The 19349-nt window shown below is 37.7% G+C and overlaps 1 protein-coding gene across 8 annotated transcripts in view; it reads right to left on the bottom strand.

Annotated features, from left to right (window-relative positions):
- LOC137268927 (rap1 GTPase-activating protein 1-like) overlaps positions 1 to 19349 on the bottom strand; it is a 299889-nt gene that overhangs the window by 44290 nt on the left and 236250 nt on the right. The window contains exon 1 of one of the 8 annotated variants that reach the window (XM_067803540.1): positions 9492 to 9651. The exons of 6 other annotated variants lie outside the window; for them this stretch is intronic. In XM_067803540.1, coding sequence (XP_067659641.1) covers positions 9492 to 9508 — 17 coding nt within the window. In that variant the 5' untranslated portion in view covers positions 9509 to 9651. Of the gene's footprint in view, positions 1 to 2205; positions 2257 to 9491; positions 9652 to 19349 lie in introns of those variants that run through there. One more of the 8 variants, XM_067803543.1, reaches the window with a different exon arrangement.

The raw sequence follows: 19349 nt of genomic DNA, 5'->3' as shown, positions 1-19349 counted from the left end.
CAGGTGATCTGCAGGTTGAATGGTTATATGAATTGCTATGTCAGCAGATTTTTCTGGCTACCTGATTGGTATAGAGGCGGTCATGTGACCATCAACAGAGAAGCATATTGACTCCAACATACATCCGACCAAAAGTCATATTGACTTCATAGTACCATGGTGTCAAGCTATGACATCATTCTGTCTCAGTATTGTTGACATAACGCTCCTGGTTTGTAGTAAAAATAAAATTACTTTTCTTGACTAAATGCTCATGTTCTCAGTCATTGTTACTTTCCATAAAAACAGGTATTGACCTCATCACCGGTCTATAATTGTATATATCCCAAACATTTACCAGTGCCACTAATTTTGCAAACCATATTCCACAATACTCTCCAGTGTGAAGAATTGCATGCTGATATACACCTATCAGTGAACATGCTTCAAAATAAGCCCATATGCTAATAAAACCCAGACTTTCAGGTTGATAAATGAACATTTTAACCACTAGGCTATCACACTACCCCTGATACACTTTTAACATCCTCCTAAATGCCTTTGCATGAATGGTGCTGAAGTAAATGCTGCATTTATACATTTGATCTTGACAGACAATTATCTTCTTGAAATATTCCAAACAAAAAGGGAAATTCGCCTGCATCTTTGTCCATTAAGGATTCAGAATGAAATCTTTCATTCAGGACAAACAAAACATTATTCTTCAGTGGGAAGAAAGAGCATTTCACACAGAACACTTTAAAAGTCTTTGATCCCATTAAGCCTAAATGACAAAGATGTAGGCTACAATTTCGATCAAGTCAGCCCTACGTAAATTCATTCATTTCTCAAAAGGCATTTGTAAATACATCCACTTTTTATATCATCTTTCAAATCAAATATGTCTGACTGATGCATACAGCCTTTTAAAAGAGCACTCTTTTATCTGTAAAAACCTTCCTTTCTCGCTCAATCAATGTCAAAGAGTGAATTATTAAACGTTACAGATACTATATGACTCACATATTCCTTTCAAATAACACTGGTTACATTCCTTGAAATTCTTATCCTCTAAGACATACAAAATAAAAGACACATTAAAGATAAACTGCTTTTAACTAAAAATATATCTACGGAACAAGAATTAGAAAATACAGTGAGGGGTTCTTGTCCAATGAGATGACACCATTTGATCACATGATACACATTTTCAGCAAAAATTGCATAAGTCAGGATTAAGTTCCTCAAAGTAGGTGAAGAGCTGACATGGGGTTTAAGGATATCCTCTGGGATTCAGATTGTGTTAAAGTGTGCAACATCATATTTATAAGTCAATCTACTGCCATTGTATTGCTATTGTATTTCAAACCTTTCATTTCATACATTTGTCAAGATATTATACATTCAACCATTATCATCTTTAATACACTGAGATACAAAAACTTTACAAGCCCTGAGCAAAGAGACTGACATCTAGTATCTGAAACAAACATATTTTACAATCCTTAAGGATTTATTTACATTTTATGTGCATTCATCAAAGGTTAGGAGCCACAAATTTTACAAAATCTCAGCCAATCAGGGTGATGGATATCTACAGGATAAAACATGTATACACTTTGTGATGTTTAAAGTATAATCATAAAATTGATATAAATGAGCCAGAGACTTTCTTCACTCCCTGAAACTGTGGTAATCTAGACTTGCATATATTCCAGACTTGCATGGGTTATAATGGGTATGATTGCTATATATATCCGCAAGTCAAACGGGTAATCTAGACTCACCACATTTACTACACTTCCACACCCTTGATCTTTTGGGTATATACCGGTTGAACTAAATGTCTTAATTCAGTCTGACATGATATCATACAGTACACATATTTTTACACTATTAAATTTTTATCAAGAAAACTGTCACCCAGTATGATGATGTCACAAAAACTCTTCAACATATCAATTCCTAACATATTTTAACTTCCGACAATGAATGCCTTAACAGATATTCTATCTCTGTTCAGTTTATGACAGTACTGAGTAGCACTGACACATCCTTAGAAGGTGCAGAGAGTGCAGATGCCTCCCTACGTTACCACCATATGTCAGTCATAGATTTTGAAAATGAATACTTTTCCTTTGGGAAAATCCAGCTTATATCATAAATATGTATATGTATTTAGAGCTAAATCAATATTTCTAACACATATACACCAGCTACACTTACTTCTGTTTCAAAAATCCATAATACTGTTTAACTGCATGAACGAGAGCATTCCACATTCCTTCAACTTCAAGTCGACATACAACACAGTCCGCTGTAAGCAATCAGTTGATTGGCTTCTGTATAGGCAACTTCCTCATATTTCTCCTGACCCCAGACCTCCCATCAACGACCCAGATAACGCTGGGGTCATTACATAACACTGGACTCTAATTACTCTCATTAAACATCATAGGAACTTCTCATAGGAACTGGATCCTCAAGAGGTATCACTATTAGTAAACACCTAGGATCAAAGTGGAATTGTTTGACAAAATGTTCACCGATGGAAAAGTGTTTGTATATACACATTATAACTAGTTATTAATATCTGCTAATCAAAATAAAGGATCATGGGTAAATGATCACATACTCAAAGTTAAATTGTGGGTTTTCAAATTTGGCATACATTATCCCTTATTCATAGACAGGGAATGTGTTCATTGAGTTCCTTATGAACATATACATATAAATATTTGTGGGGTGAACATGTCAGCGACTGCACCATCAGTATGCTGGTTATTTACACATGTTTTGCAGTCTGTGAATTACAATGACTGGCTCATGGTGTGACTGGTTGAATATCAACATGTGGACAAATGAAACACACAAACACGACCACTGAATGAGTGGGGTTGAGAAAGTGGTTCTGTGGTCTGTTGAATGTGTGGTTGTTTAAGCGGGCAGTTAAGTGGTTCAGTGGTCTGTTGAATGTGTGGTTGTTTAATCGAAGAGTTAAGTGGTTCAGTGGTCTGTTGAATGTGTGGTTGTTTAATCAAAGAGTTAAGTGGTTCAGTGGTCTGTTGAATGTGTGGTTGTTTAATCGAAGAGTTAAGTGGTTCAGTGGTCTGCTGAATGTGTGGTTGTTTAAGAGAGCAGTTAAGTGGTTCAGTGGTCTGTTGAATGTGTGGTTGTTTAAGTGAAGAGTTAAGTGGTTGAGCAAGTGAGTGGGTGGTTGAGTGAGGGGTTTTGAGGTTGAGTGAGGAGGGATCAAGTGAATGGTTCAGTGGAATGGAGCTCAATACACAGGACACCAAGAAGCAACTACACATCATGTCTGTGCCCAAGTCGAGGATCAATCCCAGTTTCTGTGCAATAACAGCCAATGTGTTGTCTACTGTGGTATCCCACTATCTACAAATAAAAAATATGCACGGTCATATCAAGGGTTTTTTTTTATATTTATACTCTGACAATTTTGCAAAACATCTTTGTGTCAGTCCCTGGCATGTCAGAACAAGGGAACTACAGACTTGTGCATGTTGCTGACATGTCAGAACAGGGGAACTACAGACTTGTGCATGTTGCTGACATGTCAGAACAAGGGAACTACAGACTTGTGCATGTTGCTGACATGTCAGAACAAGGGAACTACAGACTTGTGCATGTTGCTGACATGTCAGAACAAGGGAACTACAGACTTGTGCATGTTGCTGACATGTCAGAACAGGGGAACTACAGACTTGTGCATGTTGCTGACATGTCAGAACAAGGGAACTACAGACTTGTGCATGTGAGAAAATTATTTGCCCTAGTTATGTGAGGTATAAGTATACCAAACCTTATTTTGTCTTACAGGTGGACCTTACTCATGAACATACACTTCAGACATGTCAATCTCAGTAGGACCTTCCTCATGAACATACACTTCAGACATGCCAATCTCAGTAGGACCTTACTCATGAACATACACTTCAGACATGCCAATCTCAGTAGGACCTTACTCATGAACATACACTTCAGACATGCCAATCTCAGTGGACCTTACTCATGAACATACACTTCAGACATGTCAATCTCAGTAGGACCTTACTCATGAACATACACTTCAGACATGCCAATCTCAGTGGACCTTACTCATGAACATACACTTCAGACATGCCAATCTCAGTAGGACCTTACTCATGAACATACACTTCAGACATGCCAGTCTCAGTAGGACCTTACTCATGAACATACACTTCAGACATGCCAATCTCAGTAGGACCTTACTCATGAACATACACTTCAGACATGCCAATCTCAGTAGGACCTTACTCATGAACATACACTTCAGACATGCCAATCTCAGTGGACCTTACTCATGAACATACACTTCAGACATGTCAATCTCAGTAGGACCTTACTCATGAACATACACTTCAGACATGCCAATCTCAGTGGACCTTACTCATGAACATACACTTCACACATGCCAATCTCAGTAGGACCTTACTCATGAACATACACTTCAGACATGCCAATCTCAGTAGGACCTTACTCATGAACATACACTTCAGACATGCCAATCTCAGTAGGACCTTCCTCATGAACATACACTTCAGACATGCCAATCTCAGTAGGACCTTACTCATGAACATACACTTCAGACATGCCAATCTCAGTGGACCTTCCTCATGAACATACACTTCAGACATCCCAATCTCAGTAGGACCTTACTCATGAACATACACTTCAGACATGCCAATCTCAGTAGGACCTTACTCATGAACATACACTTCAGACATGCCAATCTCAGTAGGACCTTCCTCATGAACATACACTTCAGACATGCCAATCTCAGTAGGACCTTCCTCATGAACATACACTTCAGACATGCCAATCTCAGTAGACCTTACTCATGAACATACACTTCAGACATGCCAATCTCAGTAGGACCTTACTCATGAACATACACTTCAGACATGCCAATCTCAGTAGGACCTTACTCATGAACATACACTTCAGACATGCCAATCTCAGTAGACCTTACTCATGAACATACACTTCAGACATGCCAATCTCAGTAGGCCTTACTCATGAACATACACTTCAGACATGCCAATCTCAGTAGGCCTTACTCATGAACATACACTTCAGACATGCCAATCTCAGTAGGACCTTCCTCATGAACATACACTTCAGACATGCCAATCTCAGTAGGCCTTACTCATGAACATACACTTCAGACATGTCAATCTCAGTAGGCCTTACTCATGAACATACACTTCAGACATGCCAATCTCAGTAGGCCTTACTCATGAACATACACTTCAGACATGCCAATCTCAGTAGGACCTTCCTCATGAACATACACTTCAGACATGCCAATCTCAGTAGGACCTTACTCATGAACATACACTTCAGACATGCCAATCTCAGTAGACCTTACTCATGAACATACACTTCAGACATGCCAATCTCAGTAGGACCTTACTCATGAACATACACTTCAGACATGCCAATCTCAGTAGGACCTTACTCATGAACATACACTTCAGACATGCCAATCTCAGTAGACCTTACTCATGAACATACACTTCAGACATGCCAATCTCAGTAGGCCTTACTCATGAACATACACTTCAGACATGCCAATCTCAGTAGGCCTTACTCATGAACATACACTTCAGACATGCCAATCTCAGTAGGACCTTCCTCATGAACATACACTTCAGACATGCCAATCTCAGTAGGCCTTACTCATGAACATACACTTCAGACATGCCAATCTCAGTAGGCCTTACTCATGAACATACACTTCAGACATGCCAATCTCAGTAGGCCTTACTCATGAACATACACTTCAGACATGCCAATCTCAGTAGGACCTTACTCATGAACATACACTTCAGACATGCCAATCTCAGTAGGCCTTACTCATGAACATACACTTCAGACATGCCAATCTCAGTAGGCCTTACTCATGAACATACACTTCAGACATCCCAATCTCAGTAGGCCTTACTCATGAACATACACTTCAGACATGCCAATCTCAGTAGGCCTTACTCATGAACATACACTTCAGACATGCCAATCTCTTCTCCTATCGCCCACTGCCCCAAAACACAAGTTTGCTTCCATGAGAATTCTAATAATCGAGAACAAACACAAAATATTCTGAACTGACACTCACTCACATTCAAACATGAATGTCTTTTTGTGTGCTTCCATTTTAACCTAATGTCAGCCATGAGTGACTTATGTTCAGAATTGTATCAGAATGAATTGGCTTAAAAAGTCTATGAAACAAAAAATTCAATTGCCTTTTTTTCAAGAGAAATAAAACAAATTCTTTTGCAAATATTTCAAATTTGCTCAAATTAACAAAAAGTGCCAAAGACATTTTCTGTGGCCTTGGATAGTAAACTCACATGTGTCAGTTGATCAAACAACATCCCCAACAATGAATAAGGCATTCCAGAATAATTCTTCAAAATCAGCAATATGCACATGACAGTTTTCCTTGCCCTTTATACAGAATATGCCTTCACCATGACTCAAAAAAAAAGAACACACAATCACTCATCAACAGCCTAAATGCAATACAGACAACAATTAAACCAGGTGACAATTTACCATTGACTAAATTCCATGATGACATTTATTTAATTTCTTTTATGATAAATACTTGGGTATTTTTCACATTTGTTCAAAATTATGCACTAGTAAATTAAAATTTGTATTCTACCATGACTTCAGTAAATAGTCATTTGTGATTGGCTAATCAAACTCATTCAGAGATATATAATTACATTATATTACATAGTTTAGAGCTATCATAATTTTGTTATATACTTCTGATTTCCAACTCAGTATATTTATCTTCTAACTATCGTTCAAAAAGATTTAAAATCACAGGCTATATTGATAACATACTGCAAGAGCTATGTGAGAACACACAGAAGACACTCCTTATGAACACTATCGACAGAATTCAAATACCACAAACTCAATGGATGAACTCTACCATTTCAACTCCATGAGGAGAATACTAACTTAGACAAAACCTTACTTCATCAATCTGTGTAGAATATCACATATCCCACAGGTAATCCTGTGTTGACGTGACTTGCACACACGGAACTAATCTCAGTCAAAGGAAGCACTTCATGGACACAATAGTGGCATTTCCGCAGCAAACCAAGAAACTCTACAATCAGACAGAAGAGCCAAACAAGTCCACCTGGTGGCAATCAGTGGCACTAGAAGCACATGTTCATAGCCCATATCATCCAGACATCATTGTTTAAAGAATTCTTTAAGCAAATTCAAAATATTATTGACATGCTGAATGTTGGACACAACTGTCATGAGACCAAGGGCAACTGACCTGAATTTGGATACAAAAACATTTCAAGTTTCCCTTTAGGAGTTTTGTCTTTTCGTTCAAATGCCAAATGCGCAAAGATATCCAGATTTCAACCATGTCTTTGAATAAAAAAAAATAAAAACCATCAAAACATGAAACATGTACATTGGTTTAGATCCAATTTCAATATCAGTGCAAGCTGAAAAAAGAATCTTTATCTGTTCCAACACAAATGAAAAAAAAAATAAATGGAAACACCATAGTTTCAATTTCTTTAAATCCATTCTTCCACTACAGCTCTTTTTTGAACAAAATAAAATTCAAATGTTACAAAAGCACTATGACATAAAAATGTTAGGAAACCACAGAAATAAAAACCCCAGAATAATAAACCCCTCCCTTGCCACCCACAAGCTCCAAAAACTGAAAACAGCTCTCCTTTCTTCTGTAGCCCTTTGCTTAGATATCAACAGATTGCAGAAAATATAATCCGATATCAAACCATTTTCAGAAATCCTGACAAAAACATCAAAGACTTGAAAGGAAAAGTTGCGAGACCAATGATTTCCTCCCATGAGGCCAAGAAAAACCAAACCCAGTCACCTAGTTTGAAAACCATACTTCCTCCAGTGGGAGCAGGGTAAACTCATAGTGAAGAAGTAAAGGGGTATATTTGGTTTAGCTGCATCCACAGGTGATAGACAGCCTGATTGGCTAAAGACTGTTAGTAGCACTGCATTTGTATACATTTCATTAGAAATATTTCTCATAACACACTTCAAATATGAATGACATAATTGTAAAGACTTCTTCTCTAACAACATGAAAGATTCAAATTCATCTGACATCAACAATATCAGGATCCAGTATATAAAGCAATCGCAGTGTTAAGACATCTATGGTTAAGATAAGCAATCTTTACCAGGTCATAACTCCCTTATGAGGGACTTATGACGAAGCTAGTGCTGAGATGGTTTGTCTTTAGACAGTTTATACATCCCTCGAATCATTATTGTTGAGCAACATGGAGCATATACTCACTATACCTTTCACTTCTCTTCATCTGTTCCTGGTATAGATTAATTTTCGATTACTGTTTGTTCATGTGTGCCTTTCAAGGTAAATGTGCCCTAAACGTCAAAATGTTTAAAATCTTTGCAAATGTTTAGTCCATCAGACAAATGATCAAACTAATGTATCTGTTTGAGGGCTCTGTATACATGGTAAACAACTGAAAGGAGTGTGTATTTGTGCTAAGTTTTATGCACATCAGTTAGGTATACCTATAAAAGACTTGAGATAAGATATATGACACCGCGCTTGACACCAGCAATATTTTGAGATGAAAATAATCTTAGGGGTCATATTTCACTTTTGAAGATTTTTATCTGAACCAATGTCAGACTTAAATTTATGTCATGTTTCAAAAAGACACCCAACAATACAGATAAAGTATGTATGACTTGCCTGAATTTGATTTGACATCACATGTTCCCACGGGTCCACATTTTGTTGATTGAAACTCAACCATGCACGACAATCAACAACGAACTAAATGTGAATTTGTCCATTCAAGGGCGATAACTCCCTTGTAGGTTAGAACGTTTGATTGGCCTATGTCATTTACACAGAGTGACCTATCACTCCACAAGGCATAAATAGCTATCAAAAGCCTAATATGACCACAGTTGTTCAATTGTTGCCCACAACAAAAATAGAAGCACATGATTATTTTCACAAACTAAGTTGCCAGGCTCAATATCAAATATGGTCAAATCAAGGTTTCTAACCTACTATTCACATCCTGTATTGATCTATGGGACACAACTCTCTACAACTAATTGTACAGCCAGGTGTGGTGCCAGCCCACAAAAACATCAGTACGTGAGAACTAGTTGGGAAACTGAAATATGTTTCAGTCTGTTCCCCACCTGGCTTTTCATCACAAAAACATGTTTCCAATAAATACATATTCCAGAAAAATGGAATCAGTTACAAACACACAAACCCTAAGTATCATGGGGAGCAATAATTTCCTTAATTTAGTGAACAACCACTAAAATGTTATATATTTATTCAGCAAAAGTTTTAAGACTTAAGTTAAAGGTTTATGAATTTAATGAGTATTAGTTTATCGGTACAGATGTAACAAGAATAAACATCCAGCTATACTCACAACTTGGGCCTCTTCATTCTGGCAGGGTGATAAATGCAGCTGTAGAATCCGATAAAACCTTTTTAGCAAATATGGTGGGAGTTTCAAGTCTACTCAGTGTCAACATCTCATTTTGTGCCCATTCAGCATTGACTCCATTTCACACTTTTTCTTGAGTTTGATGATATCAAATCAGTTCATGAAATATTCCTGTGCCCCACCCAAAAACACTCAACGTACACCTAATCACATCCACATATCAACATTATCCAAATGCCAGAAATTGCAAAAACGTCTGAAGTTATCCTGATATCAAAAGCTCAAGACAGCAATGATTAAAATGTCCAATTAAAACAAGCCCAATGACTTGACAAAAAATCACAGAGTATAATTTCACCAAAATGAATCACAACACAAATAAGATACACATCAGTGTCTCCAGGCTTCCATCAGTCAGTACCTGCATTGTTGGTCCTTCTGTCTGCAAGTGTCAGTCGTGACCACATAATCCTGCTATGTCAACACATGGGAATACACCTGTCCACAGCTGTCTCTTCTACAGTCAAATCAAGGATATCCTTCTGTTGGTCTCACTCAAAATGGATACATCCTGAAACTGTAATCCTCTGTAAGCTTCACAGACACAGGTACATTACTCATCCCAACAGACTACTCACATCTATTTTTGTTTTGACATCCAAAATTTCAAAATCGCAGTTCTGAACACATCAACAGAATGTTGAAAGATTTAGTCACTAGAAAAACAAACTGTGCTTCAACAAGGTGATGAAAACATCAACACAACAATGATCCAATATTACAAGTGTCCCATCGAACAGCAAAACATGAACTCTCAGAGTGGTATATAACACTACTCCATGTGAGAATCGTGGGGTTGTTATGTACTCCTTGAATATATCTCACACTATCCCAGTAGATATTGTCCCGTATCGCCAAACAATGGATATCACGCTGTAGTAGAGAATGAATGTTTATGGAACTTGTTCCACTGTATCAATCTTTTCAACAAGAGTCTCCGTCCTGGATTCAGTAGCAGCAGATTCAAGAGCACAGATGATGCACTCTGCAGGTGTTGATAAGTGGACTAGCAATAATAAGGTCGGTACATTAGGGGGTAAACGTTACCCCCTATCTCAACAGCTGAGAGGGTTGATCAACATTGGTTCAGATATAAGCACTGTGTGACAGGCTCACTGAAGAAAAAGAGACACACTGTGACAGCTAGACTGGCAACTATATGTGCCAACAGCAAATACCACCATGGCTAATCAAATTAAGCAAACCAAAATATTGGAGATCTGTTTTTTTCTAATGTAACTTGATGATTAAAACTTCTGAATTGGAAAAGTGAATTTAAAAAATTCACTCACTCCTGACATCAATGACAAAAAAAATCATGCAATTCTGTCCTCTTAATTTTGAATTACTACTTTTCACAGCAGTGGCATATACAAAAAAAAAACAGACTACCATTCTCACTTAAGATGATGAGAAATTATACATGACACAAAGAGATGATTTTCACCTCTTCAAAGTTACCGTTTGTGACACCATGCACAAATACACTACATGAATTACAGTCGTAACAATAACCCATTAAAATCTATCTTACCCATAGGAAACAGCAGAAAACACAAAAATAACTCCTCAAAACAACGAATCTCACAAAAGTAAAATTCTCCCCTCACCAACAAGCCTCAGTAAAGTTATGCCGATCTGCTCATGAAACCAACACAACCCTTATCAAAAGCGAGTGATTACGAATCGGTTACAGATAATTCCATGCTGTGTGGAACAGTAAGCGCACCATGTACATATCCTTCAGAACTCTTCAGGCATGGAGATAGAAAAACGCACTACTACTGAAGTGAAAGCACTGCAGCGGACAGCATGAGAAAACTATTGGAGTGTGTTGGCGGGTGGTTAGGGCAAGTGATTCATTCTACGACCTCTCAACGATGAGATGCTATGTACTTTCTTGAAAAGAATGTTCTTTAGAGAGGCAGTGACTGATATCTCCGAGGTGATGGGTATACAGGAGAAAATGGTGGGAGAATGAAAACCTTTACAAATATATCTGAAAATGTTGGATTGGATGACTTGAGGCATGTGAATCACAAAAGTAATTTAATAGTTGAACAATGCGTACCACCCATTCCACAAACTCTATCTATTATTGAAAGTGAACCCACAAAAAACATTTCTAGTGTGTGAAAATCATGTGAACATTTGACATGAATGGTGTTCAGCATCTCTGACAAAACATTTAATTGAATGGGAATACATCCTTAAATAATTCTCATGAGAGAAAAATTTGGTTATGTGTATACGATTGTACTGTTGTATTTAACAATTTAACATCACTGGAATTATTGACACAGTGTAAAAAGACAAAAGACAAATTGTGAAAATAGGTTGTGTCTTAAGATTATCCATGACACCACAACATATGAGCATTATGAGAGACAGGAATATTTAACACATAGTATCGCATTCATAACATGTCCCTTTATAGATAACACATGCCTATGATTGGCTCCATGACATTCTATCAGAGATGCATTATGCTATTAAACAAGGATGTGATAACTGGACATATCACACCCTTGTTCAATAGCATGTGTAGGATAACTGAATATACCCAGGACATGAAGCCAAAAACAACAAAATATATAATGAAAAAAAAAGACAAGAGCCAAATGTTCAACATAACCAAAATTCGTTTTGCGAAATGTTCAGTTTCCTAAGTGAAAGTAGACATTGAGGTGAAAAAGTCAGAAGAGAAACAAGAGTGTGCTATCAGCCTGACATTAATGCCTGATCTGTCAACATAAGTTGCTCCACATGGCGAGCCTGGGAACAGGGAGGTATCACTTTAAGGCTGTACTTGAACACACTGGTTAACTGCACTGGGAGATAGAGCCAGGGTGTTAAACATACGATACCACTGACCTACAAACTTCACTCCCCTTGCCCTAATAGCTTACTAAAGAATGGGGAAATGCACAACGAGGAAAAACTAAAGACATTGCCGAGCCCATGTTCATGCTTTGAAACTCAAATATTCTTCTGAAGTCCAGGACCAAATCTTTCACCAGAACACAATCTTCATCTTTTCAACAAATTCTTTTTCTAACAACTAGTTTTTTTAATCAGAAACTTTAGCCATGGTCATAGGATAGGAATTTTGTTGGCAGTTGTCACTGGATTAGTTGTCTAATGTCAGGAAATTTAGAAACGTGTTATCCGGGAAAAACATTATTTTCATGACAACAAAGAGAATACAAGTTTCCCCCTGTGGATGTGAGGATGACTGACTAAATACAAAAGGACACAACTGAACAGGCTCTCCAAGGATTTACGCTGTTCTATGGTTTAATTACTTTTATATTTGCTTTTGTTAAAGATTTAACTATCTTGCATTGGGCAATACCTTCTACTGAAAGGCGATCCTGTGAAAATTAATTACAGATACCCCAACAAGACATGTACATATACAACTGTCTTTGCTATGAGTTTGAAGAGGATGAAGTTTAATTACTTCAGGAAAATATCCACTTGCTTGAAAAAGGTTTGATGAAAGGAACTCACAAAAGATGTCTGTAGCAGGATTAAATGATTTTTCCTTTAAACATTTATTTAATTAGGAGGTTACACTCCATGAAAGTATTCAAACTGTTATGGAGTTATGTCCCTTAGATATGTCAGGATACCTTCATGGGCAAACAACATTTATAGTAAAATATTGGAGTGTGAGACAGTCTTGGATTTTTAGCATGTTGTTAAATGCTGCATTAGTATCACTTTCAGAACAACTATACAGTAGTGGGTGAGTGTGTTGAGCTGTAAGCTGCACTCACAAAGGTCCACCTGTATGGTAGAGGTCTGCAAATAATCAAGTCTGGAAACATCATGAGCATCAATCTACACAACTGGGATATGATGAAATGTGGACCAAGTCAGAGAGACTAACCTCCCGATGCTAAGGCGACTCAGCTTGTCGTAAGAGGCGACTAACGGGATCGGGTGGTCATGCTCGCTGACTTGGTTGACACATGTCATCGGTTCCCAATTGCGCAGATCGATGCTCATGTTGCTGATCACTGGATTGTCTGGTCCAGACTCGATTATTTACAGACCGCCGCCATATAGCTGTAATATTGCTGAGTGCGGCGTAAAACTAAACTCACTTACACTCACTCCAATTCTAAGGCGGACCTTTAATAAATATCTTATCTCCTTTGTACCCATCGTTAGTCTTGGGGATGATGATATTGTTAAAGGGTTTGCATGTCACGAGACATTTGGGGTTAAGTTGCACACCTGGATATCATGTAAGATGCTCATTTATTTCCTCCACCATGACATTGGTGAAATATTACTGAAGGAGACAATACTCACCCCAAACTGTCAGTGTTTTCAGCTGACATTTTGCTGATGTTACCCAACAAAGCTATAATGTCGTCCAATGAGGATCACCCTCGAAACATTTGTAATGTATCCTTGAAGGAGATTCTTGTTGTTAGTGATATTTCAAATCCATAATGGGATAATTCATTACTTCCTCATGAACATCATGATGTTGTGACGTGGGGTAACTTTCCGGAGACAATAATATCCTGGTTTTGACATGTTGACAGGTGAGATATGAAGTACCTGTCACTAGAGATAAGCAGTGTATTTTACCTCAGTATGCCTATCTGTGCAAACAAACTCATAAACAATTATTTGACCCCATACCTTTCACATTAATTCACCACTACATATTGATTGCAGGTGAATGTTGTGTTGTTGAATACAGTAATCAATCACATTTACCTTGCAGCTGGTCTTCTTTATTTCTGTGCATATGTGACCGTAGCTATAGAACAATTTTCTGCTATTACTGATGATTTCATGATAAAAAAACAAACATCTATCTGGAAACAATGAGTTTAAAGAACAAGCATTCAGCCAATAAATCTTCAAAGTTTACACATTAATGTCAGCATGACAACATGTAGACTTACACTGTTTATTTATCATTCAGTGTCACTAAAATTCAGTATGTAAATTCAACAATAATTTGTGCATAATCACTACATAACGCCACACACAGAAACAATCCAGATTATACGAGGTCTCAGAATAACAACTCAGTGATAGATTCCCACCAGGTATGCCATCCAATCCACATTGATGTGGCTTCCAATCATCACAGGCATGGAACCTAACCTCGTACACCCCCTTCCTCCGTACTGGTGTGCATGTGTGTGTATCGAGGGGAGGGGGAGAAAGTGAGAGAAGAGAAAAAAAGGGAAGATAGAAAGAAAAGGGAGAGACAGAAAAAGAGATAGAACTGAAACTCACGACAGGTGATCACGTGAATGAAGTCATATGTAGACTGGAAAATTTCACCAGCAAATTTCAACATATATAATAACACCACTATCCCCATCATATATCATCTCCTAACCGCACCCATCTCAAGATGAAGATTTCCCCATTTTTTTCCTTGATGATTCAGCTTTTATCAGCATGACATAATCAAAAACGACAAAGCCCATCTAGATGTTATTTATCACTGTTGTGCCTCTCAGACACGCCATCGTTTCTCCCTCCTCCAGGTATTACATTTGTTTGCCTAGATGTGATGCACAGGTTTGAGTTTCAGCGTCAGACAGGCACCCTGTTTTTATAGACACCACTATTGGGAGCTGTGGAATGTAAAATGTTTGGAAATACTAGGACCAAGGATGATATTTATCTCCTGTTACTATCAAAATTTTATATACAATTATTTATATGGGCGTCAACGCACTCTTACCTTTCCCACTGTAATATGGGACCTTGTTGGCAATCTCAGCCACATATCTATTTATCTTACCTAGCATTAAGATACTGGCTTCTGACTGGTTTCTCATGGGACTTGGTTCTTATGTATACCCAGACAGGTGAGGTACAATTTTCATTAATCTCCCCTCCATTTCAGAATGTGAAAATCTGATTGGTCCATGGCTGATAAATGCTATATAGCCAACTTCACAGAGAATTATTTTTTAGTGTGGAAGAATAATTCTGTCATGCCATATCACAAAGAAAACATGCTGTATATGATTTTGGAAGAATATATAAATTGTACTAAATGCCCTTTGAGTCTGACACAATAAATGCTGAGTTATTTAGCCTTTGAAAGTAAACCATATTTTTCATGTATATTTATTCAATAATTTCAGCAATGCAAAACAAATAACTTGTAACTAGTAAATGTTGATATATGAACAAGCTTACACAAACAATATTGGTTTAATCATCCATGAAGGCAGTTCTGGTTACGTTACTTTCTATCCCAGCCTACAGTATTTACATACAATATTCACTTCCATTCCTTCCTAAAACCTAGGCAGTGAGATAGCCTAATGGTTAAAGTGTTCACTTGTCATGACAAAGACCACAGTTTGATTCCCCACATGGGTACAATGTGGAAAGCTCATTTCTGGTGTCCCACACCATGATATTGTTGGAATATGTTAAAAGCAGCATAAAACTCAACTCACTCACTTACTTCTTCATGAAAACAAAACATGACCACTGTCAGGACACCTTTAAACCCTCATGCAAACACCTACCCAGTTCCGAGCCAAGAACCCACAGATCTATTAGTTCAGCAGCTAACAGTAATTCCCACTTGCACAACCTGGGATTGGCTGCAAACATGACACAGAGAAACAAAATGTTGAAGCACTATTCATGTGCATCAGCATTATTCACACATGCCTTTGAAGTCAATATGATGTGTCGCCTATGTATAGACCCCTGGCAAGTAGTCTAACTCAACACTTAAGTCAGAGCACATTGAGTAACTTTTGCACATTGCTGGCAAAGGTGACGTGTGTCGCTAATGGAGGAGCGTGCATTGATGTGTGTGCAGGCCTTCTGTGCCAGGACTGTTCCATACATCAGCAATGCGTCATTTTTGGATTTATACGTTATAAGGTTTAAAGGAATGTTGAAGATGCACGTTTTGAGGAAAAGCTGTGGGTTTTTTTGCCTTCATCATCATCATCATGATCGTCGTCATCATTGTCGTCATCACCATGAGTGGTGTTCGGGTACCCTAGTGGTTAAAGCATTCACTCATCATTCACTGCTTTTCAATTTTTGCTGCCATTTTCATTACCAATATTGACAATTAGTTTGTAATTGATTTTATTGACCATATAATGATCATATGTGTATAGTACATGAATAACATTGCTGGGGAGAAAGTGGCTGAATATGCCTTATCCCTTTGTCATTTCGGAAAATAAAACATGTATAAAACAATCATGATTAATAATCATTGTCTAAATCATCACAAACCCAAAATACTTTCACATCACTTTCTAAACTGTTTTGAACTTTCGTCACTTCTGTATTGGCCGACCTTCAAGAACACAACCCATCCCCTTCAACATGACCTCAACATTATCAAATAAAACAACCATATTATTGCTATGAGACAACAGCTTATTTCAGGGATGGGAAAATATCCCAGCCAGAACATCTGATTCAGAACTTCAGGAATTCTGGGTAATTATCATGGAGCAGACGGCTTGATTCACCAGCAGACGCCAAGTCATGTCCATGTTACTCACTCAGTCTGAACAATCATTTCTTCAATGCTTCAAGGCCCAAAGAAACAAAGAATTACCATGATTAAACAAGTAAAGTCTGTTTAAGTTCCTCCTAACCTGATACAAGGGCATCCCTTCATCCACTCTGCAGATATCCAGTATCAGATGTAATGTTCATCATCCTGTTTACTCGACAGATGAGACAGAACAATAACTGCTTGATTAACAAACTCAAATCAAGGCGATAGATAAAACTGAAGAATCTTATGACATGAGAAACACAAAGAAAATCCTATGAGTTGCCACTAATAGATACTTTTAGAGTCCATAAATTTTAAATTAGTTTTAAATACGGGTCTGTAGTAGATGTTTCAGAAACAAAATGTTAAAAATATTAAAAAATTGATATGAAAGGAAATGACTAACCTCAAAAATGGATGAATGAGACAAAATATTTTAATAATGTTATTGTTGTGCTTGGATATCAGATTCCTCACACACTAAGGATGAGCCTGAAAATACCTCCAAGAAAGGATGCCATCACAGAAACAAGGGGAACCATTCCAGAATAATGCTTTTCACTAACCTTGACTTCACCATACAACAAAGACACGTAATAATGATTCATAAACCGTCAAATAATTATCTAAATCCATTCTTTATCTTAATTGCCTTGTTTCATTACAAGACACTTGTGAGAAGTAAGAAGAAGGGAGAATTCATGATCAAACCAAATAATGTCTGACTTTGAACAAAATTTGAACAAAGAAGATGTTAATTAACTGAGCACACAATTGTATTCATCTTTTATTCAAACCATGTTTTCAATGTGTGATGCCTTGTCAAGTACACCAAATGTAAAGGATACTAGGGACCTTGCACAGCAAGCTTAGTGCTGAAGGCTTTCAGATTTGATCCTCCACATCCATACAATATGTGAAGCTCATCTGTGGCGCCACCTATTCTATTATTGCATGAACATGTAAATCCACTCTCCCTCACCCCTGACCCGTGAAGGTCCCCGGGTAGAATAGGCCTTCAGCAACCCATGCTTGCCATAAAAGGCGACTCAGCTTGTCGTAAGAGGCGACCAACGGGATCGGGTGGTCAGGCTCGCTGACTTGGTTGACACATGTCATCGGTTCCCAATTGCGCAGATCGATGCTCATGTTGTTGATCACTGGATTGTCTGGTCCAGACTCGATTATTTACAGACCACCACCATAAAGCTGTAATATTGCTGAGTGCGGTGTAAAACTAAACTCACTCACTCACTCACTCCCTCACCCTCAGTTCAGATCTCTGTGAACAGAAGTGTCTAAGAACCAAATCTAGAAGGGATCAAAATCATCCACAATTAACAGACTTTAGTTTAAAAGACACAAAATAGCTAATTGTTGCTGATAAACATGTTTGGAAGCAATTTGAATTCGCTAGTTGACATTTTGGTAAAACCAAATTTGAGTCAAAATCTGGGATGCTCAGTCTCTCATTGGCAGTGCAGTGTTTGAAGCTGAATGAGGGTCTCATTAGAGCCTACAACTTGCTACAGAGTCACCTGAGATACAGGAAGATACTGGGGTTAGTTTAAAACCAGGTCACATCACACTACAGTCCATCACTGGAGCAATGCATCAGAAATAGTAATTCATTAATGATAAGCTACCCACGCTTTAGGATGAAACATTACATATCTCAATGAAATCTCAATTTCTTTGATTTCTCAACTACTAATTGTGTGATTGGCAATGATTGCTGAGGAAAACTTACTGGACGATTAGACGTCGTTTCTTTCATTTCTCAACTACTAATTGTGATTGGCAATGACTGCTGAAGAAAACTTATTGGACAAAAGACGTTTCGTTCATTTGTTTCATCTAATCCCACTTCAGTAGAGCCATGTTCATGATACTGATCAGTGGTGGAAATGTTTGAAGGGCGATTTAGATGTGGAATGTATACGAAAAGCAAGATTTGTGGATGTAATGTTCTTTATTGTGAACAACACCACGTTTCAGAGTGTATGCTTGCTCCTTTATCAGAAAAGCAAGATTTATGAATGTCAAATTCTTCATTGTGTATAACATGACATTTGGGAGTGAATGCTTGCTCCTTCATCATCTTCTAATCACTGGGTTGTCTGGTGCAGACTTGATTATCTACAAATCGCCCGCTATTTAAGTTGAGTATTGTTTCATGCAACAAACAAACATTCAAAGATACAACTGAAAGAAACTGGATTGAACCAAACATACTCCTTCAG

This window comes from Haliotis asinina, chromosome 16 (assembly GCF_037392515.1).
Source record: "Haliotis asinina isolate JCU_RB_2024 chromosome 16, JCU_Hal_asi_v2, whole genome shotgun sequence".
Classification (NCBI taxonomy): Eukaryota; Metazoa; Mollusca; class Gastropoda; order Lepetellida; family Haliotidae; genus Haliotis; species Haliotis asinina.
The sequence above is the reverse complement of the archived record's forward strand: the minus strand, read 5'-3'. Positions and strand labels throughout refer to the sequence as shown.